Here is an 18690-nt window from a genome sequence, read left to right as displayed (position 1 = left end):
CACCCCCGAGGTCCGGCTGCTTCTGTGGAGGGAGACTCTTCCTCCCTCCACCTCTGCTTCACACACCAGCGTGAACGAGGCGCTGCGGGCGCCAGGAAGAGCAAGGCTGGGAAGGGCAGAGAGAGGCTCTGCAGATGGGTTCGTGAAGCAGCGAGGAGGTTTGGCAGAGCCCGGCTGGGGGCACAGCCCGGCTGGGGGCAGAGCCCGCCCCGGCGCCTTCCTTCCCGCCCCCGGCACGGCAGGGCCATCGCCAGCAGCGGCCACCAGGGGGCGCGGCTCCGCCCCTCCCTCGAGGCGCTCCCGCCGCGAGCCGTGCCCAGCCCCGCCTCCCGCCCTCACCCCGCCCTCCCCGCCTCTCGCGGCCACGTCATTCGCGCTCCGCGGGCGGAAGCGGCGTCATCCCGCCCGGCGGCCAACGGGCGGCTCGCGTGTGGCGGGTTGAGAGGTGAAAGATCAGGCGGGGCGTCGGGAAGATGGCGGCGCTGGCGGTTGCCGGGCGAGGGACGCGGGCTCCGTGAGGGGATGGCGCGGCGGGCGTGGCGCAGCGGCTGAGGCACCCCCGCCGCTCCCCCGCGGGCCCCACGCGCTCCTGTCGGTCGGTCCCATGAGCGGGGCGGGCGGCCTGGCGTGGCGCGCGCTGCACGCGCTGCTGCGCGCCTTCCTCTGCCTGCAGCGCGCGCTGCTCGCGTGTCTGCGCGGCCGCGCGGCCGCCGCCGCTGCTACCTCCTGCGCGCTCCTGGCGCCCGCCGCCCGCGCGCTCGGGTTCCGCGAGGCGCGCGCGGCCTGGCGGCGGCGGGGAGCCGCGCGCGGCGGGGTGGCGCGCGGGCGGCAGCGGTGGCGCGCGGATGGGCGCGCCCTGCGGAAGCTGCCGGTGCACGTGGGGCTGGTGGTGACCGAGGAGGAGCCGAGCTACGCGGACATGGCCAGCCTGGTCGTGTGGTGCATGGCCATGGGCATCTCCTACGTCAGCGTCTACGACCATAACGGTGAGCGGCCGCCGCGGTGCCCCAAGGCCCAGCCCCGGGCGGTGCCCGCCCGCCTTTGGAGCGCCTTCCGGCGTGGAGCCAGAGGGCCGCGCTGTTCTGGGGTCTTACTGAGTCTGGTCCCTCCTCTCTGCTGGCAGCTCCTTTCCCATCCGCTGGAGCTGCTTGGCCGCTGCAGAGCTTCTGTCCCCGGGGAGCCTGGGCAATGGCCCAGTTGCTCTTCTGGCCCAGCTCCTGTGTCGGGATGACCCGGCCCTGCCTGCTTTCTGGAGCCTTGTCCACAGCCCCGGGCTCACAGGAATGCTGTCATCTGAAAGTGTAGGACAGGACTAGCAGGGAAGAGCTTTAGGCTACCTGCCCTTCTAAGTGCTGTTTATTTATTGAGTTGGGGCTGAACCTCCAGAAGTGAATGAATGAAAGTAGCCTTCTATTTTCAAGTACTTCTGTATGAAGAAGCAGGATGGACAAGTAGTTAAATGTAAGCCTGTATGTCCTGTGTGCTGTCTGTATTGTGAAGTTAAATTATGTGATCTGCGATTATTTGGTCCTGCTTGGCATTTGAGTTAACTCTGAGCCAGCGCTTCTGGAAGCTCTGGTGTTTTTTCCATCTGCTGTGTGATTTTATTTATTACTGAGTCCCAGGTGTAAAATTATTGAACTCTGGCTCTTGCAGGTATGTTGATTCCATGTCACTCACTATCATAAAGATAAGATCAGAGTTTGGGTTTCACATACTGTGAGGAAATTGTGGAACAAATCTGACTTCCTCATACCTGTCCTTTCCTAGTGGAGAGTTAAAACCAGCCACATTCAAGATACTCTTAGTTGAAGCTTTCTGTCCAGCTGATCATTGAGAGATGAACTCTAACCTGTACTGGACAAGCTGTCAACTCAGAAGGGATAACAATACATGGACTGTGTCCTGTTTCTGTCCTGCAGAGGAAAAAACTTCATCCTGAAGATGCCTGTGCTCTTGCTGTCAGGGGTGAGACTGTAGGAGACCAAGGTTTAACTTGTTTTGAGCCACTCCCAGTGGCTGTTTAGAGGTGTCATGTAGTTAAGGTGAACTCTGTAGGTTTCTGCCAGGTTAGAGGTACAGTTGTCTTCTAGTGCTCTTTCAGGAAATGCCCAGCAGAGAGACCCATGTAAGTAGGGGAAATCTTTTGTTATTAAGTGTGCAAAAGCATTTAAGGTATACAGGCCTTTCCTTGAGCATAGGCATTTGTGATTTTTAAATTTTTTCCACTTTATTTTAAACCATCACCATTTATAGTTTTGTTTCATGGTTGATCCTTCCTATGTGATAAAAGACTTGGAAGACTTGACTTTCACTAAATTACTCTAAGATCATTATGGGAAACTGGGCTTAATACCAGTCACTTAGCAGTTTAAACTGGCCATCTGTGCAGGGCTGTTGTAGAACTGGTTATGTTGTAGTTCAGAGGGAGAACGCTTCCTCATTTGGAAGTCAAAGAATGATATAAAATATTTACATAACATCTCAAGCACATAGAGAACACCTCCTTCTGAAAAGTCATTTATATGTTGACAGTTTTTACTCCCAACTTGGAAAGCATTCTACCAGGTGAAATGCTGCAGAGCAAACAGTACCAAGGAGGAGAGTTTCCCTCATAGCTTGAAGAGAGACATTTTTATTGTACAGGATCTTGAACTTCAAATTTAAATAAGCTATGGGCAGTATTGCCTAATATGTTTACGTATGTGCTTAGTTCCTTTTTAGATTCCATCCCTGAGCTCCACAAATTATATGTATGAGAGCTGAACTGAGGAGGAGATCAAGCTGAGAATCATGTTTCTTGGTCGTCTTGGCTTTCATCCTGCCTGCTCTGCCACAGTGAGGAGGGAGAAGGTACCAGCTGTAGCAGTGTCAGAAACAATAGTTTTTGAAAACCTACTACTGCTTCTCCAGCATGTGTTGAAATTCAGTCAGATCTAAGATTGCCTATTAGAAGACTAAATATGATGACCAGAAATTATAGTTTTGTCCTCTGAAGAGCTAACATAACCTTGCGGAAGAATTGTTATTGCTGGCAGTTCAGAAAAACAAAAATCTTGGGTTATTTGCTGCTGTGTCCATGTATTGTTTCATTCAATCTAAAGTTACATATGTTAATTGTTTGCTTTTGTTCTGTGTTGTGATGTTATTTTTTGTTTTGGTGTTGGGAATTTTTTCTTTAGTTTGGTTGGTTTTGTTGTTCTAAGTGCAGGTTATGTGATGAGTGTGGATTTTAATTTTTCATTCTAAAGTTGCATGTTGAAGAGGTTTTGCTGTCACTTCTGAGATCTGAAAATACAGCTATTTTCTCATTATTTCAGTATTGAAGCGTATTTTTTAGTAGCTTGTTCTTCTGTTGGTCCTCTGATACTAGAATATGCTAGTTTAATTGCTAGCTTACTTTCCAATTTGTTGAAGCAAAATCAAAGAAGGCAGAGCAATGAAAAAGTTTTAAATCTGTGGCTTTTGCCAAACTTTTCTAGGGTTGATGAGAATAGCCTTCCATTGCACATCATGTTCCTCACAGGTGTTCAGTGGGTTGTCCAGGATAGCAGCTGCAACTGCTTTGTGCCCAGCCGAGCTTTTCAGACTGACTTCAGCTTCAGAGAGTGAGCAAATAGTCATTCATAGAGCTCTAGTGTATGCTACTGCTGGTAATAGCACATATGCTGCCTTTCTTGTGGTGCTAAGCTCCTTAGGGTGCTTTGATTGAGCATACAGCATTTCCAGATAGACTTGTCATTAAGTAGGATGTTGCAGCTGTTGCTAAATCCGGTGCTCAGTGGTGGTGGAGTCTGGAGCCCTCAGCACTAACACTGATAGTAGTGAAGGTGAATGAAGTCAGGTACAACTTGCTCTTATCAGTAGCAGAGGGTGACCCTTAATTACAGTGTGCACTTGTTTCCATCCACTCAGATGGTGAGTGGTGGTTTTGGACTGCTGAGCTGTTTCTGGGGGTTTGTGTTCATACAAGTGTACCAACTGTTGATTTGTCAAAGTCCCCACTAGTGCTGGCTGTATTGGAGAAGGAAAACTAACTGTGAGTGCTCTGGATCAGTGTTAGCTGTGGTGAGGTGTACCTTAATATGTTTCTTTTCCTTCACTGCATATCTGTAGTACTGAGATTCTTTTGATTGCAACAGGAAACTTTGTTTACAAGCTTTGTCTTCCATGGTTGCCTTCTCTGCAAGAAATAGTGTGTCAGTTTCCTGCAGAAGGATTAAATTCAAAATATGTCCTCAACTGACTCTTCTATAGGAGGAAAGGGAAGCATGAAGTTCTTTACAGAAGAAGTGCTACATAAGCTGTTTATTTGTTTATAGTAATGAATTTCTGTATTTTTTACAAAATTGCTAAACAGAAGGTTGTTCATATATTCTTCAATGTCAAAATAAGTAGCTGCATTCCAGCTCACACTGTTTTGTTACAGCAGCTGCACCAGTAACTGTAAAGGCACCTTGGCTGGAGTTGTGCAGGGCTCAGAAGTGAGACTTCTCTGTTTCCTCAGCATGTTTGGAGCCCAGGGTGGTCTGGCTTTATTGTCCCTGCTGTGTGGAAGCCCTTTCTCTGAATTTTCATTATTGTGCAGCATGACAAAGCCATAATAAACTTAATGCTACTGTGCACACCTGAGTTAAATAATGCAAACTAAAGTTTCAGGCTTTTGATCAAGAATTTTTCTGTTGACTTTTGTATTGCCAGTCATTTCTTGGTAGAAATCCAGCCATTCTTGTGGAGACTTTATCTGAGGAAATACTGCAGCTTTGTTGCAGTCAGAAGGCATTGATAATGCTTTCAGGTAATAGCACTTAAAATACCTTCTGGGGAGCAGAAGCCTTTTACTAGTGCTGTATACTTTAACTTTCTTTTGGTAGTTGTTGTGCCTTTTGGGAGAGCTTGATTGGCCATGCTTTCCTTTGTTATCAACCAGCGTGATCCTACAGGATGTAGGCAAAAGTTGTTCATGTATTGAAATGGTTTCTTGCATGTGCGTTCTTTGAAGCGGTTTATTATTTGATCTCAAAATGTTAATACCTGATAACTAGAACTTTTGATTACTCTTTCCTTGTCAGCCCTGGAAAGAAGTTGAGAAAGCAAATAACTGAAATGTTGTGGAGATATGTTCTTTACTAGACTCCACTTTGGTAAGGTGTTCCCTTGCAAGAATGAGCTATCTGTTTATTTTGTGTTTTGCCAGATTCTGCTGCTTTAAAAAGCAGGGAAATTAAAAATGTTGAACTTTGAGATGCCACTAAGGCATTAACAGGTGGTGGCTGTGGTAGTCTAGTCAGACAAACAAATGGTTGACATCACCTGGTGTTTCTCTGTGCCAGTTGTTCACTTCCAGTTCAAGATTCTTGTCACTTCTACACTTGATGAATTTGCAGCCTCTTAATTACAAACTTCATTTGTCAATATCTAACCCTAAAACATTGCAACACCATGGTTGCAAGCAAAGGGGCATGGCTTGTAGCTGCTGTAAATCTGAGCAAAAGGTGTGTGCCCTGGAAAAGACCTGTGTAATGGAGGACTACTGTAGGAAGCTAAAACACTTCTGGTTTGCCTCAGCTCTAATAGGAACAAATGACCGACAGCATGCTTGCAGCTTGTGTTGTAAAAACAAGTAGTATCCCTGAAAACAGCTCACAAGTTCTCAGTAGTTAAAGGAAACAAACCAGGACAGTTTGATACTCTTTTGCATTGGGAATTTTAGTGCTTAAATACATGTAATTCTTAGAACACTTCATTTGCAGGAACATACACATTTGCGCCAGCTTACAAAGTTTCTAGAGTTCTGACCAAACAAATGTTTCTGCTTTTCAAAGCCAGAAAATCTTCCGATGAAAAATAATAGTGACAATTTCATGTTTGTGTTCCATATTAGAAACATGAGTAGTGCTGCATTTTTTTTTTCATTTAACAGCAAACATCTGTTGTATTGCCAAAATTTATTAGGCCTTTGTCAAACTGTAATTTTTTATACTGTTTAAATTACATTATGGACTAGCTCTAATTTTGTGAACAAAATTGGAGGGTAGCAGTAAATCAATAGTTAAGTTTCACTACCTAGAAACACGTAATTCTGTTACTGAGTTGACCTACTCATGGACTTGTTTGCTATATTTGTCATGTTTAAATTAAGCAACAGCATCTCCCAGAGCTAAGTTGGGTACATTTACAAAGTTTAAAAAAAAATAGCCTTGTAGGTAAATGGGGTTTTGAGATACTGTAGGGAGAGGAGAATATAGCTGAGTCATGACCATGTAAAATTCTTGAAGTTGAATATGGATTTGGCCTGTGAATATTGCATTTGGCAGGACTGTGTTTGCTGTGATGTGCATTCATAAGTCTCTTGGGCACTGACTGAGAGACAAACACTGAAGGAGTATTCCCAAATGCTGTTGGTATTTAATTAAAATCTGAGTTAGTCTGAATTTTTACTACCTTCTGTTGTGCTTCAGGATCTTCTCTTCAGGAAAACTGTGTATGTGTCAAGGTTAATGCATCAGTAAGAATTTAGGTGTGGAGGCCTTTCCAAGCCAGCATACTGCAACTACATGGTACAACTACAGTAGCTTCCTGTTTGTTACACTGCTGTTCCAGTCCCCAAGTTTGAACAACTGAGGGGGTGGGTGAGATAAACAGGCAGAATAGAAGGGTGGTACTCAGATAAATCTTAAGAACACATTTATTTAGCAAGTCTTCTGTGTCTGTTGTGTGTGTTAAGGACCTTCACTTTGGAGCTGGACCAATTCCGGTATATGATATCTAAGCAAACACCTTGGTCAGTTCTTCTGCTTGTCCTCAGTGTCTTAATTTACTTCAGAGCTGGAGTGTGGAGTCTTAAGTTAGTTCTTCCAGTCTTTGGCAGGGATAGGCAAAAACCTTTCACAAGAAAGGTTTTGGTATCATTAGTATTGGGTGAAAAAGGGGAAGAAGAGCAGCAGCTTATTTCCCAGATTGGGAGCCTTTCCTAATTATGTCACATGTTTGTCTGGATATTGAACATAGTTTTATTTCTCATATCTAAAAGTATATGGATGTCGAGTGACTCCTAAAGGTGAGGCACATGCAGCCTTGTCCAGATCTTGCTTGAAGAGGGTACAGGATTAGCACTTGCAGGGGCTGCACTGCTGCTGACCTTGGGAGCGAGGAAGACAATTTGTGCTAACCCCAGCACGAAACAGACCGAGCCAAGCAGAGTTGTATCAAACAGCTGTATTTAAAGCACCATTCTCAATTTCTAGTATGCGTAAGTATATGCTAGAAGGCAGGAGCAGAGGAAGCCACAATTTAACTTCAGTTTAAACTTAGCAGAAGCATTCTAACAAACTTTCTTCTGTAGAGGTTTGTGCCTAGCCACAACTTGCTTTTTTGTAAACATGTGAAATTAATTATAAGCATCACTAACACTTCTATAATGAAATAGGGTTTTTTTTACAGGAACTATCCAGGATGAGGGGAAAAAATAGATACTTTTCCACCTAGTAAAACCTCTAATGAACCCTGTAGAAAAGTTCTAATTCATTAGGCCTAAAGGCTTGCGTATTAAATAAATGCATTGAATCACTTCATATTGCAAACTAACTCTTAATGTATTCTGATCTTGATTCTGATGGTACTGTTTGACCAATGCAGGAACTCTTGTAGCAGTTCCAGATTTTATGGTCAGGTTGTGGTGCTGAATCCTAAGCCTAATCAAAATTTCATGTCTTACATTCTTTTGCACTGTCTACATTGTAAGATTATTGTGTGGACATTTTTAGACTGGTCAGTGGAAATGTTTGACATAAGGCTTCTGAATGAAGTGCAGTAAAAACCTCTGAATACCCTGTGAAAAAAGCATTATCCAATTCCTGAGTGAATATGCCTAGCCATGCTTTTGGATTGTAAATATTTAAACTGTAGCATCTAGTTTTGCTGTGGCATTTAATTAGAAGTAGAGTTATGTTTCTCAAAAGCTAGAATTTATTTTAGTACAAGAGCCCAAGTACCTTTGAAGCAGGCTTTTGTGATTTCCTGCATTCGAAATGTGTCTGCCTTAAGTATGTAAGTGTAAAAAGGCCTTGGGGACTGCATGAACTCCTTGAAACATACAGCTTGTGAAATTCTCTTATTAGGAAATCCATGCTGTTGGATGGCTTAAGAGTGGATACTTACTGAGACCTGAAATGTTGATTTAGTGGTGATAGCCTGCAACCTTAGGCATGTGGCAATAAGCGGTAGCAGACTTAAGCAGTGTGGGCTTTAAAGAAATTTGGTGTTAATCTGACTTGGTGTTCTTTGCTGATGATTGCTTTCTCTATTTCTAGCATACCAAGGACAAGGAAATAAGTCTTAAGCTATCCCTTATGCAGTTGCAACTTGCTGCTTATTCAGGCTGGGTGAAAGAAGAACAAAAGCACATGAGTTGTCTTTCCAAGGTCACTCAGATTAGTCACATGCAGTAGCATTTGCTTTGAGTTCTTACCCACACTTGTGGATTCCAGTCTGAAACCAGTTCTGACTAATTTTTTCTTCTTGCCTAGTGTCAGATTTATTTTGTAACACCCTTTATAGGAGTTGGCTGATATGCAGCTTTTTTTTTTAAAGGTATTTTCAAGAGGAATAATTCAAGATTGATGGATGAAATTTTAAAACAGCAGCAAGAACTCTTGGGACTAGATTGCTCCAAGTACTCTGCGGAATTTGCAAATCACGACAAAACTGGTCAAGGTAAGATCAACTACAAGTGGGGCTTGGTATGCCTCTAAATAGCTGTATATCAATCATGAATATGCTTTTTCTTAAACACATTTCTATGTACAGTGACCTTTTTCTTCATGTGTGTGCTTCCATTTTTCCAAACATACACCTCAAAGTGGGGAGGAGAAAGGGAAGAGCAAAACTGCTGGTTGTCATGGCAAGATACAATGCCATCAGGAAGGTAAAGGGCACAAGTTAACAAAATAGATTTGGTAATAATAGCTTTTGCACATACTTAGATGTGGAAACCAGGAGTAGGTTTCAAGGCTGATGTTCCTTACACAGCACCATCTGCTATAAGAACTCATTTCCTCATCTGCTGCCTAAGACAAATGCTAGAAGTCTGTTCAAATATAATAAATCACAGGCACATACTTGAATCAGGCCTTTGTCTTAAAGAGATGGGCTGATACAGCTCTTCTAACTACAACTCGTAATATTAGTAGGTCTTGTAAAAAAATACCTAAACAACCCTTATGTTTTAAGATCATCATAGTTCAAAGACTTATGAAAAATCTGCACAAGTTGTGGTACATTTAGCTGTGTTGAAAATGCTGCTTGCAAGTTTTGACCTCCCCTATGAGAGCTGACCGAATACTAAAATCCTTTGTGCCAGTTTTCCAGTACAAAGTATAATATTGTAACATGAACTTGTCTTATGAACAACTTAGCCTAAGATGCTAGCATTTATGTGGAAGAACTCAGGTTTCATGCTATTTTTTTTCCTTCCTGTGAAGGTTGAAATAACCAGCAGAAGATGGGGTAGACAGGCTATTAATGTCTTAAACTCCAGCATGCTTAGCTACACTTACCTAAGTTGGGATATTGATGTTCACACCAAACAAACTACTGAAAGACTTCTCAGACTTGCTGATGAGAAGAGTGCTTTTAAACCTCAGGAACCTTTTGTGCTGGAAACTGTGAAAAGCAGAGGTGTTTTCTGTTCTCTTTTTAAATTCTTCATTCTTTTTTAGGAGGCTTCACAGTCAGATCAGATGCTTCATGTTTTCAGCTGAACAAACTGACATCTATGCAGTTTATTATTATCTGCAGTTTTTCACTTCTGAATAACAAAATTGCATGCATTGCAATTTAGAGATACTGTTAAATATTTTTTAAATGTAGGACATTTGATGCAAATTTGCAAATCAAGCAATATTAAGGAAGAATAATTTTCATTGTGGTGGCTTTGGATAGATGAACTGAGGGGTTTTAGGTGTTCTTATGAATCTTGACTGTTCTGTGTGGTCCTTTGCAGTCAAGTTCTGCAGTTTTAAGAAATGTATTTTTAAGTATCTAGTAATAACTATCCTAAGTTTGGTATCACCCTAAAATGTTGACACTTTGATATTCAACCCACTTTACTTGAAGCCAGTATAGTGCACCATCTCTGGCCTTGAGCTTCCTCAGCAAGTTTACCTCTTAGGTACCTTACCAGTACTGACAGTGATGCGAGTCATGCAGTATGAGAAGACTCTTGCCTGTCAATAGTGTAGAGTTAAGATAATTACTGTTGTGAAATGTCCTCTTAAGTCACAGACATAGTTGCAGATGAATAGATGAATTCTGAACTATTATCTTGTTCCAAGCTTCAGTGTAGCTATCTTAGATCCTTACTGTAACTCTTGCATCAAGATGCTGTGATCAGATTGAGGGAGGCCTCCAAGTTTAATAATTATGTCACATGAATGTACACAGTAGCTGTTAAAAACACCTTCCTCTTCTAGGGTAGAAATTTGTTTGTTGTTTTTTTTTTTAATTTCCCTGAACCCCTTAAGTTACTATCCAGGCACCTTTCTTCTCAGTGCTTTGCCTGACAGTGTAAGAACCAATCCAAATTTCCTGGAAGGCTATGTTTGAAGACTGAATTAAGCCCCTTCTCACAGGACTTCTCAAAGTAGTTGTCTTAAGCTTGTGTTTTAGTAATACAGCAAATCCAGAAAACTCTTACCCACTTCTCTAAGAGACAGAGGAGGTGGATCTGTAACTAGTTGTAATACAGGAATTAAACTACAGTTACTTTCAACTGTATCTGTGACTATCTAAAGCACATGCAAAACAATTATATTTCTGTTGCTTTTAAACTGTGTTTTGTACTTTCAGTTTTAAATTGCCAATCTACATTGAAGGTGCTGTCTCCAGAAGATGGAAAAGCAGACATAGTCAAAGCTGCTCAGAACTTCTGTCAGTTGGTAGCACAGCAGCAAAGAACACATTCAGACCTGGATGTGAATATGTTAGACAACTTATTAAGTAGTAAGTATAATATGGACGGGAAAGAGTACTCAATTTATAACATTTGGTTACTAGTGTATTCATTGCTTGGAATGTATGCATCTTGATGCTTAGTCTATCAGAGTAAGTTATGATTATTGCTTTTAGGCTTCTGTTAAAAATGTCTTTCTCATTTATTGCCTTTTGAGCTGTTTTTTTAAGCAGAAAAATTCTTTAGCAGAAATATTAAGCTAAATTGCAGAGTTTTGGCTTTTCAGAGTTTCCGGCATCTGTGGTATATTCTGCAATGAGCTTTCTGAAAATAGTACTTTTGGGATTACCTAAAACTAGACTATTCTAATTTAGGTTAACTTGCTGCAAGTTGCAAGCTGCAAATATGGATGGGCAGAGTCTTTTCCAGGTCTGGTTACAGCGATTAAAGCTGTTCTTGCTGCCTGACTACTATCCTGAATGCAAATGATAGAGCACTTGCTGTTCTCTTGCTGCTCTGTAACCCACACTAGCTTAGTTGTCTTCATTACTAATTCATGCAGATTACTAACTCTGCACTGTGATGTGTGGCTACATGCAATAGCTACGAAAAGGGCAGGACTGCCCTAATACCACACCTGGGAGAAGAAGTTTAGAGTTAGCATCCACTTTTCCAGTGGTACAATGGAGCTGTAATGAGTTGCTCAGCTTGCCTAGGTGATCCGTGCATGTTAATTGCAGCTGTAATTAGCTCGTCAGGTTTCAGATTGCACACTTGAACTTGGATGCCTTTGGGCATGTTGTTGTAGTGTGGTTCCCATTAATTGGACTTTAGAGAGTGATTCCTTCTTTTTCATGTGGGTGATCAGCTGAAATGTGACAGACTTCCATGGCAGTTTGGTCACTTAACTTCAAGCTGAATTCCATCCCTGTTGTCAGCATCCTCCTATAATGGAACTATTAAATATATTTAATAAGGCACCTGAAGAAGAACTTAGGACATCTCTTCTGTTATACCCCAAAGGCAATTAAAGGAAATTAACAATCACTCCTTCAGAACAGTTACAAATTTAATGAAGAGCCGGTGACAGTTGTTACCGGTTATGTGTATTTTGGCCAGTGATACTTAACTGGAGCTTTTCAAACTTGTTGGTGATCTTCTGTATGTTAAAAGTATTAGGCCCAATCTTAAAATGAGTAGATTTATGTTTGAAACATTGCATGCTAGCTGAGCACAGAAAGAGAAATCTAATCTGTCAAAACTGAACTTTGAAACATGCCGCTTCATGTATGTGGCTAATAATTAAGGATAATATCTGTAACTGGTCCTTATTAATTTGTTTACTTAATGTTTGGGACATTGTTGGAGGTGAAGTATTCTTTCATTGCTTATTTAGCAGCAGCTTTTTAAACTTTGTTTTACTTGTAGGCAAATTCAGTTTGTATGCATTTTTAATGGAACAGTATTAAAAGTATGCATCTGTGCGTTACTGATTTGAGAGCATGTTCTGGAAAGCAATACTTAAGTAGTTATATTCTTAGAGTTTGCATTAATGGTGTCTTCTGTAAATCTTTGGGGTTTTATATTTTGGTTTAAATACCCGTTAATGTAGTTTTTAAACTTTTTGTTCATGTTTAGGGTGCAGTTATTGAAGCCTAGTCCTAAAATGGTATGATTCTAGCTTGTTATGTGGCTTTTCTTGTTCTTAATTCAGTCATGCACTTAATTCTTACAACTTGAGTTTTCTGCAGTGTAAAAGTACTTTCTTCTGAGCAATGCCTCAGCTAACCAGCTTGTTTTCAGAAAAGTAGGTGCCAGCTGCATTTTAATATTGTCTCTGCTTGCTGTCTGTTTGCCTTCCAGCAAAGAACATGACTATCAATTAAGGCTACTCAAGTTGCTCTGTAAGATCTGTGTGGAGAAGGGTATAGTTATCAGCTCTAAAATTCCTTCATGTTCCCCTTGCGGAACTCCTGACCTAGAAGGGATGTTGCCAGATTGCCATCCTTTGAGTGTGCAAGTCTTCTGGCTTCTTTTGTTTTTTAAAGTTTGCTCCCAAATCCTTGTATCTTGTCTGTGCTAAACTCGACTGCTGTAACTCTAGCAGCTCTGAGGGAACTTTCACATGTAAATTATCAGTAGCACTGCTATGTTTAGGTAAAGAAATGGATGCAGACTGGAAAGCACAGTACTGTGTTTTCTAGTAGGCTGTTGTGACAGTAATACTACAGTGTGCATTTTCATTTTCCTTCAGATAGGAACCAGAAGGAAATGTTAGCATTAACTAGGCTCTCTGAAGGTCTTTTCCTGTTTGAAAAGCCATTGCAGTGTTGAAGATCCTGCTGCTGTACCAGCTGAGGAGTACTCAGCTATTGAATCAGCTGATGAGTAAAGCTGTCCGCTTCCTTCAGAGTCCCCACTTCTAAGTATTCACTGCTTCCCTGCAAAGCTCTCCGATATTAACGTGCTAGCTTCTGAACAACAAAGTGGCTTTTGCTTTGCAATTTTTTTCTTAACTTTGAGGTGAGATTTGGACTGTGGCACAAGACACCCCTATCTAAAAGCTTCATCCTTTCTTAGAAATGCATGTGCTTAGGGAAAAGAGCTTCTTTACCCTAAAAGGTAGAAGGTATCATCACTATTGTGGCGATTCAGTGGGGAGGGAGGATGTGAACTTTTTGAAAAATCTCCAGCTTCAGTTTCAAAACCTGGGTGGAGCAAAATCTGGCCTTAGTTTCCTTTTCTGTTACTCCTGAATTTAAGTTCCTCTACAACTAATCTGAAAACTGTAAAAGGCTCTTGACTGCTTTTGTGTAGTGGTTTTGGTTTTTTTTTTTCATTTAAGCAAATGAGGAAATAATTGAGAAATAACATCAGAAGTTTGGAGCAAGTAGGCTGTATTAAACTTTAATCTGCCAAAGGCAGTCATTACACAGTATAAGCACTTTTGCACTTAACCTGCAGAATTGGTGGGTAGTGGAAGAGGTGGCAACAAATTACCTGCAATAAGCGTGACTAATTGCAGCATTATAGCAAAATAGGGTTCTGACTGCTGGAATGCTTTTCAGATGAGCTAGGTAGGTGCAAGAGGAGCAGTTTAGCTTCTTGGGTCCCCTTAGGGTGCTCTACTCTTTTCCACAAGTTGCTCTAATCAAATTGCTAGAATTAGCAGGGAAAGCTGGACTCAGACTGCTCATTGTAAGCCTATTTCCTGTCTGTCAATTATAGCCTGGAGTAGCTTAGGCACTGCAGAAGTATATGGGAGGGAGGCAGAGGCAGTGGTATTTGGTCACTAATTGCCTTCAGCCTCAGAAGATGAGCAGGATGCTCTCATGAGGGAAATGACTGGCTGGGGTTTTAAGGTATGGGTAGTAAGAGTGTAGGCACTTAGTGGCATTCCTCAATATTATCTTGCTCTGCCCTAGAATGGGTCAGGTTGTCCACATAGTAACAGAAAATGACACATTGCCTTGTTCTTCCTCACTCATTTAACCAGAAAGATGCCAGCTGCAGCATTATCTTTGAAATTTTATAGTAAGTTGGTTTTAAAATTTCTGTCTGGTCTCATACTGAGAAAGAGACTAGTTGGGGTTTTTTTTCCTTGATGGTCTGTAGTACCAAGGTGTTCTTCAGTGAACTTTCCTTAAGCTTTTTTTTGTGTCCTTTTACTGTACTTGATTGCAGCTCCACATAGTTAAGTAAGGACTATAGTAGGTAGAGTCAGGGTGCAGCATGTTCTGTGCTACTAAAATTGAGTTTGCCAAGACAAAACTAGATCAAGTCAGATGAAACAGCATTGTTAGGGTTTGCTGTTACTCAAAACAATGTAACTGTTCCTGTACTTTCCCATAGAAAGTCTTTGAAAACTACCTGACATAAAAATAGTAGTCCAGGTTTGCCTGCAGTGGCTGCCTAAGCTTTTGCTCAGTTGGTCAGTCAGGTGTTGCAAGACCAGTCTGTCCTCTTGGGCTTTTAATTGGTAACTTGTCCTTGGGACCTTCATTTAAAAAAAGCGCATTTAGTGAAAAAGCAGATGCCTTAGGGTTTAGAACTAAAAAAAATCCTATGATGAATTTAATAAAATCTAGTGTAACTTGTTATTACAGGTACACATGGATTTCCTGATCCTGATTTAGTCTTGAAGTTTGGTCCTGTGGACAGCACATTAGGATTCCTTCCATGGCACATCAGATTGACCGAAATCATGTGAGTTGCTTATAAATGTTGTAAAACACACTGGAATGAAAAATACCTAACTAAGCAAGTCTCTATGATATAACTTACGGAACTGGCCAAAAGAGGAGATCCAGCTAAACAAGTGTCTGGAGATTGATTTGAGGATATTTTACAATTATTAACTAAAACCTGTCAAACATTCATTGTTGTTTTTTTATCCCTGACTAGGCAACAGCAGGCTTCATGCCTCAGCTTTAAGGAACAGCTTCTATCACCACCAATTGTGTGGTCCAGTCCCATTTGACAGTGTTCCTATCAGTGTTGATTTTCTGTGGCTTATAGGTTCCTAACAGGGAAACTAATAGGATACAAGGGAAATGGAATAATACAAGAAGATCACATCTATGGATTGCTTTTCAATTTTAGCAGTAACTGAACTGACTAGATTTCCTAAACTTCTTAAATCCAAGCACATTTATAGTACACTGAAACGTGTGGGCACACTATGCTCCTCCAGCCTTTCACTGGTTTGAAGGGCCCTGTGTACTCTGATGGGAGGCTTTGGTTTAGAGGGGGACTGGTTTAGTTGTTAGAGTTGAGTGACAATAACCATGTTGAGAACAACTTCACAAGGTTACTCAGACAGTAGCTTGCTTTTAGTGATATTCCTGAGTGGCTGTATGAATAGTGTGGTGTTTATAAAAGCTCACTTTGATGTTTCTAACTTGCTTTCTCAGTTCTTTGCCTTCCCACCTAAACATCAGCTATGAAGAGTTTTTCTCCGCCCTCCATCACTATGCAGCCTGTGAGCAACGGTGGGGAAAGTGACTTCGGGCTGAGTGCATGGAGTCAAGCTTTCTGTGGGAAGGAACTGATGTCTGTTTACAAGCACCTGCTACCCATAAGTCTGGTTCATAGTCCTTTCTTAATTTATCAAAAAAATTCAATAAAGTGTCTTACCTTTCTAGCGAGTCTGTGTGAATGCGTGAGAATCTGTGGGGAGGGGAATTCACAGATTTCCTGTTTGCAAAAGACAGTTACTAAAAACAAAGCTGAATTGCCCTCACTTTGACATTCAAGTGTCAAAATGAACGTGCAAGAATTAAGTGTTGTGAAATCTACAGGACAATGTAAATAGGAGTCCATGCCCTGAAGATCCTTAAAACCAAGGAAGAACTTCCATCTTTGTTTCTTAATTCTTCATGGTCGGGCATTTCAGAGCTAATGGTTTATCCTCGGATATATTTACTATGTAATATGTGAATTCTAGAGAAGCTGGTTTTGTTAACTGAAAATAGAAACTGCAGCTTGGCTGCGTGACTAAGCCAGCTGTAGGTGTTAAGTTCTAGAAATACTGAGAAGATTCCATAAAAAGGGGTGGATGCTTCTATGGTAAGTGGATTAGGCAGTCTGTGTTGCAGAATCCAGCTTTTTTTTTTTTTAAGTGGTGGGATGAAAGTATTCCTACCACCCTGAGTGAATAAAACATCTCAGCATGAGGTCGGTTTTCCGTTGGGAATAAGCATAAACAGTACTACGTATTGTTTGTATACCTGTTCTCCCCATAACATGCTCACTCAAGGTAACAAGCAGAAAGAGGCTCTGGCATCGTTTGCTGAAAGATTTGAAAAAGGTCTGAGTCAACTTCCATGGCTAAGTGTGACTTGCTGCTTGTACTTGTGTGCCCAGCAAGGGAGTCTGCTTAAGCCTTTTTTTATTTTTATTTGTTCTGAACTGAGCATTAGAAGTTTGAATGAAACAAAGCAGACAAAGAAGGAAGATGAAGTGAAGCTGCCCTACAGTATTTCAGCACTGAGATAACTAAGTAGAGATATTGGCTAAATGTTCTCCATTGTGGAATGGCCTGTTGAAGTTACATTCCTGTTTTGGAAGTAGTTTAAAATTACAAGTTTATGGCTGCACTTGGACAAAGCAATATCTTTAGGATCTGTATTACTGAAGTCAAACGTTGATACACAGCCTTCTGCCCTGCAGGCTGCAGAATTGTTGAATGCTTCATTCTGGAAGTGTTTCCTGTTTCCCCCTCGTCCCACTCTTCAAACTGAGCCTGGCTTTCTCTCCTTTGGGGAATAGCCATGTCACTAGAAGGGAAAACAACTGTTTTTAAAAGGGAATTGCCAGATTTTAAACTAATGTCTGCCTCATTGTGAAATGGTGTATTTTAACTTGTTGCTTGATGTAATGTTATAAAGCAGATTGCATAAACTCTTAGCTGCGTTTTTTTGTCATCATAAGGCTAGATTGCAGTTACAGAAAGACCTGTGGTCACTTTATCTCAGAAAAGAGCAAGGGATATTCAATAAATTAACTAAAGGTTTTGACATAAAATAGTTTTGCATAGGAGCTGGAATACTTTGAGTACACTTTGTCAACTTGTCTCTTGTGTGCCAGGTCCTGTATTGCAAAGGTGAACAGTTGTGCAATGTTTCCTGGGCCCTGTCATTGACATGGGCGGATTTTCTCACTGAATGTTAAGTTCAACTTTTTTTGTGGGGAATGGGTAACTTGTTGAAGGGTATCTGGAGTATTGACGTTCATCTGTAATATGAATTTTGTTTCATTAAAATGCAAGGTTGTGTTTACGTTCCAGTACGTGTTACTGTGTCACTGAAGCAGTTCTGGTGCTGGCAGTCATGGGAAAAGCTTAGTTTCGCCCTCAAAAATAATGTATTTTTTATATTTGTATCAAGCTGCCAAAGAATACTTCTCATACCTGAGTTCCCTCAGTCCTCAAACTTCTTCATATCTCAGCTAAAAAGATGTGTTTAATATTGAAGACAGATCTCAAGGCTTAGAATTTGTCTACAGAGGATTGCTTAATAAAACTAAAATGATTAGTTCAGCTGCATTTGATTCAACTTCAGTCTCTTCTGATGGCCAGTTTAATTGTGAATTAAGTGTTCCTCCTGGAATTAATGTAGTTGAACTAATCCATGTTATGACTTAGTTGGGATTATTTTACTGTCCCTGTGTGGGCAATCTTCAGTGAGGTGTGCCAAAAGCACTGTGCATATCCACGACTTGATCTCTGAATGTACGTCCTTGCCCTTAGCGCCTCTGCCCAGCTTGTTCTGTGTGAAGGTCTGTGCTGTGACATGTTGGGTACCTGTACATAATGTGTAAAATGAGTTTTTATGATTAGGGAATCAATTTATTGAACTTTATTATTGAAAGCTGAATCTGTAAAACAATAAATCAATAAAAGACTATAATCTTTCTACAGGCTATGGTGATACATGAATACTTTTGGAAGTTCAGCTGGGGCACTGTAGCCCAATTTATGTTGCTACATCACTCTGGGGAAGTAGAGAACTTCAAATGTTATATTCTTTTGTGCTCTTTAATTGCTTTCTGTAGTGTAAGAACTGGGCAAATTTTTCATCTACCACTTCCAACTTAGATGCTTTAATGAAAGCTTTCATAGTAAAGCATTTACTGTAAAAATATTTCTTTGATAGTCCTGGGAACTTGCTAAACTTGTTCCTGGCTACTAAAAAGCTTGCTTCCTCTCCCTGCTGCTGAGTCAGTCCTGGGCCATGGGC

General features: G+C 41.3%; 1 protein-coding gene across 1 annotated transcript; it reads left to right on the top strand.

Annotated features, from left to right (window-relative positions):
- Positions 1-408: 408 nt before the first annotated feature.
- On the top strand, positions 409-18368 carry NUS1 (NUS1 dehydrodolichyl diphosphate synthase subunit). Its single transcript, XM_030944963.1, has 5 exons — positions 409-986; positions 8593-8715; positions 10849-11001; positions 15058-15157; positions 15865-18368. Exons 1-5 carry the CDS (start codon positions 605-607, stop codon positions 15953-15955), a joined length of 849 nt encoding a protein of 282 aa, XP_030800823.1. The 5' UTR covers positions 409-604; the 3' UTR covers positions 15956-18368.
- The last annotated feature ends 322 nt before the right edge of the window (positions 18369-18690 follow it).

Source organism: Camarhynchus parvulus, chromosome 3, assembly GCF_901933205.1.
Source record: "Camarhynchus parvulus chromosome 3, STF_HiC, whole genome shotgun sequence".
Lineage (NCBI taxonomy): Eukaryota > Metazoa > Chordata > Aves > Passeriformes > Thraupidae > Camarhynchus > Camarhynchus parvulus.
Note: the sequence above shows the minus strand (reverse complement) of the source record. Positions and strands in the feature narration are given on the sequence as shown.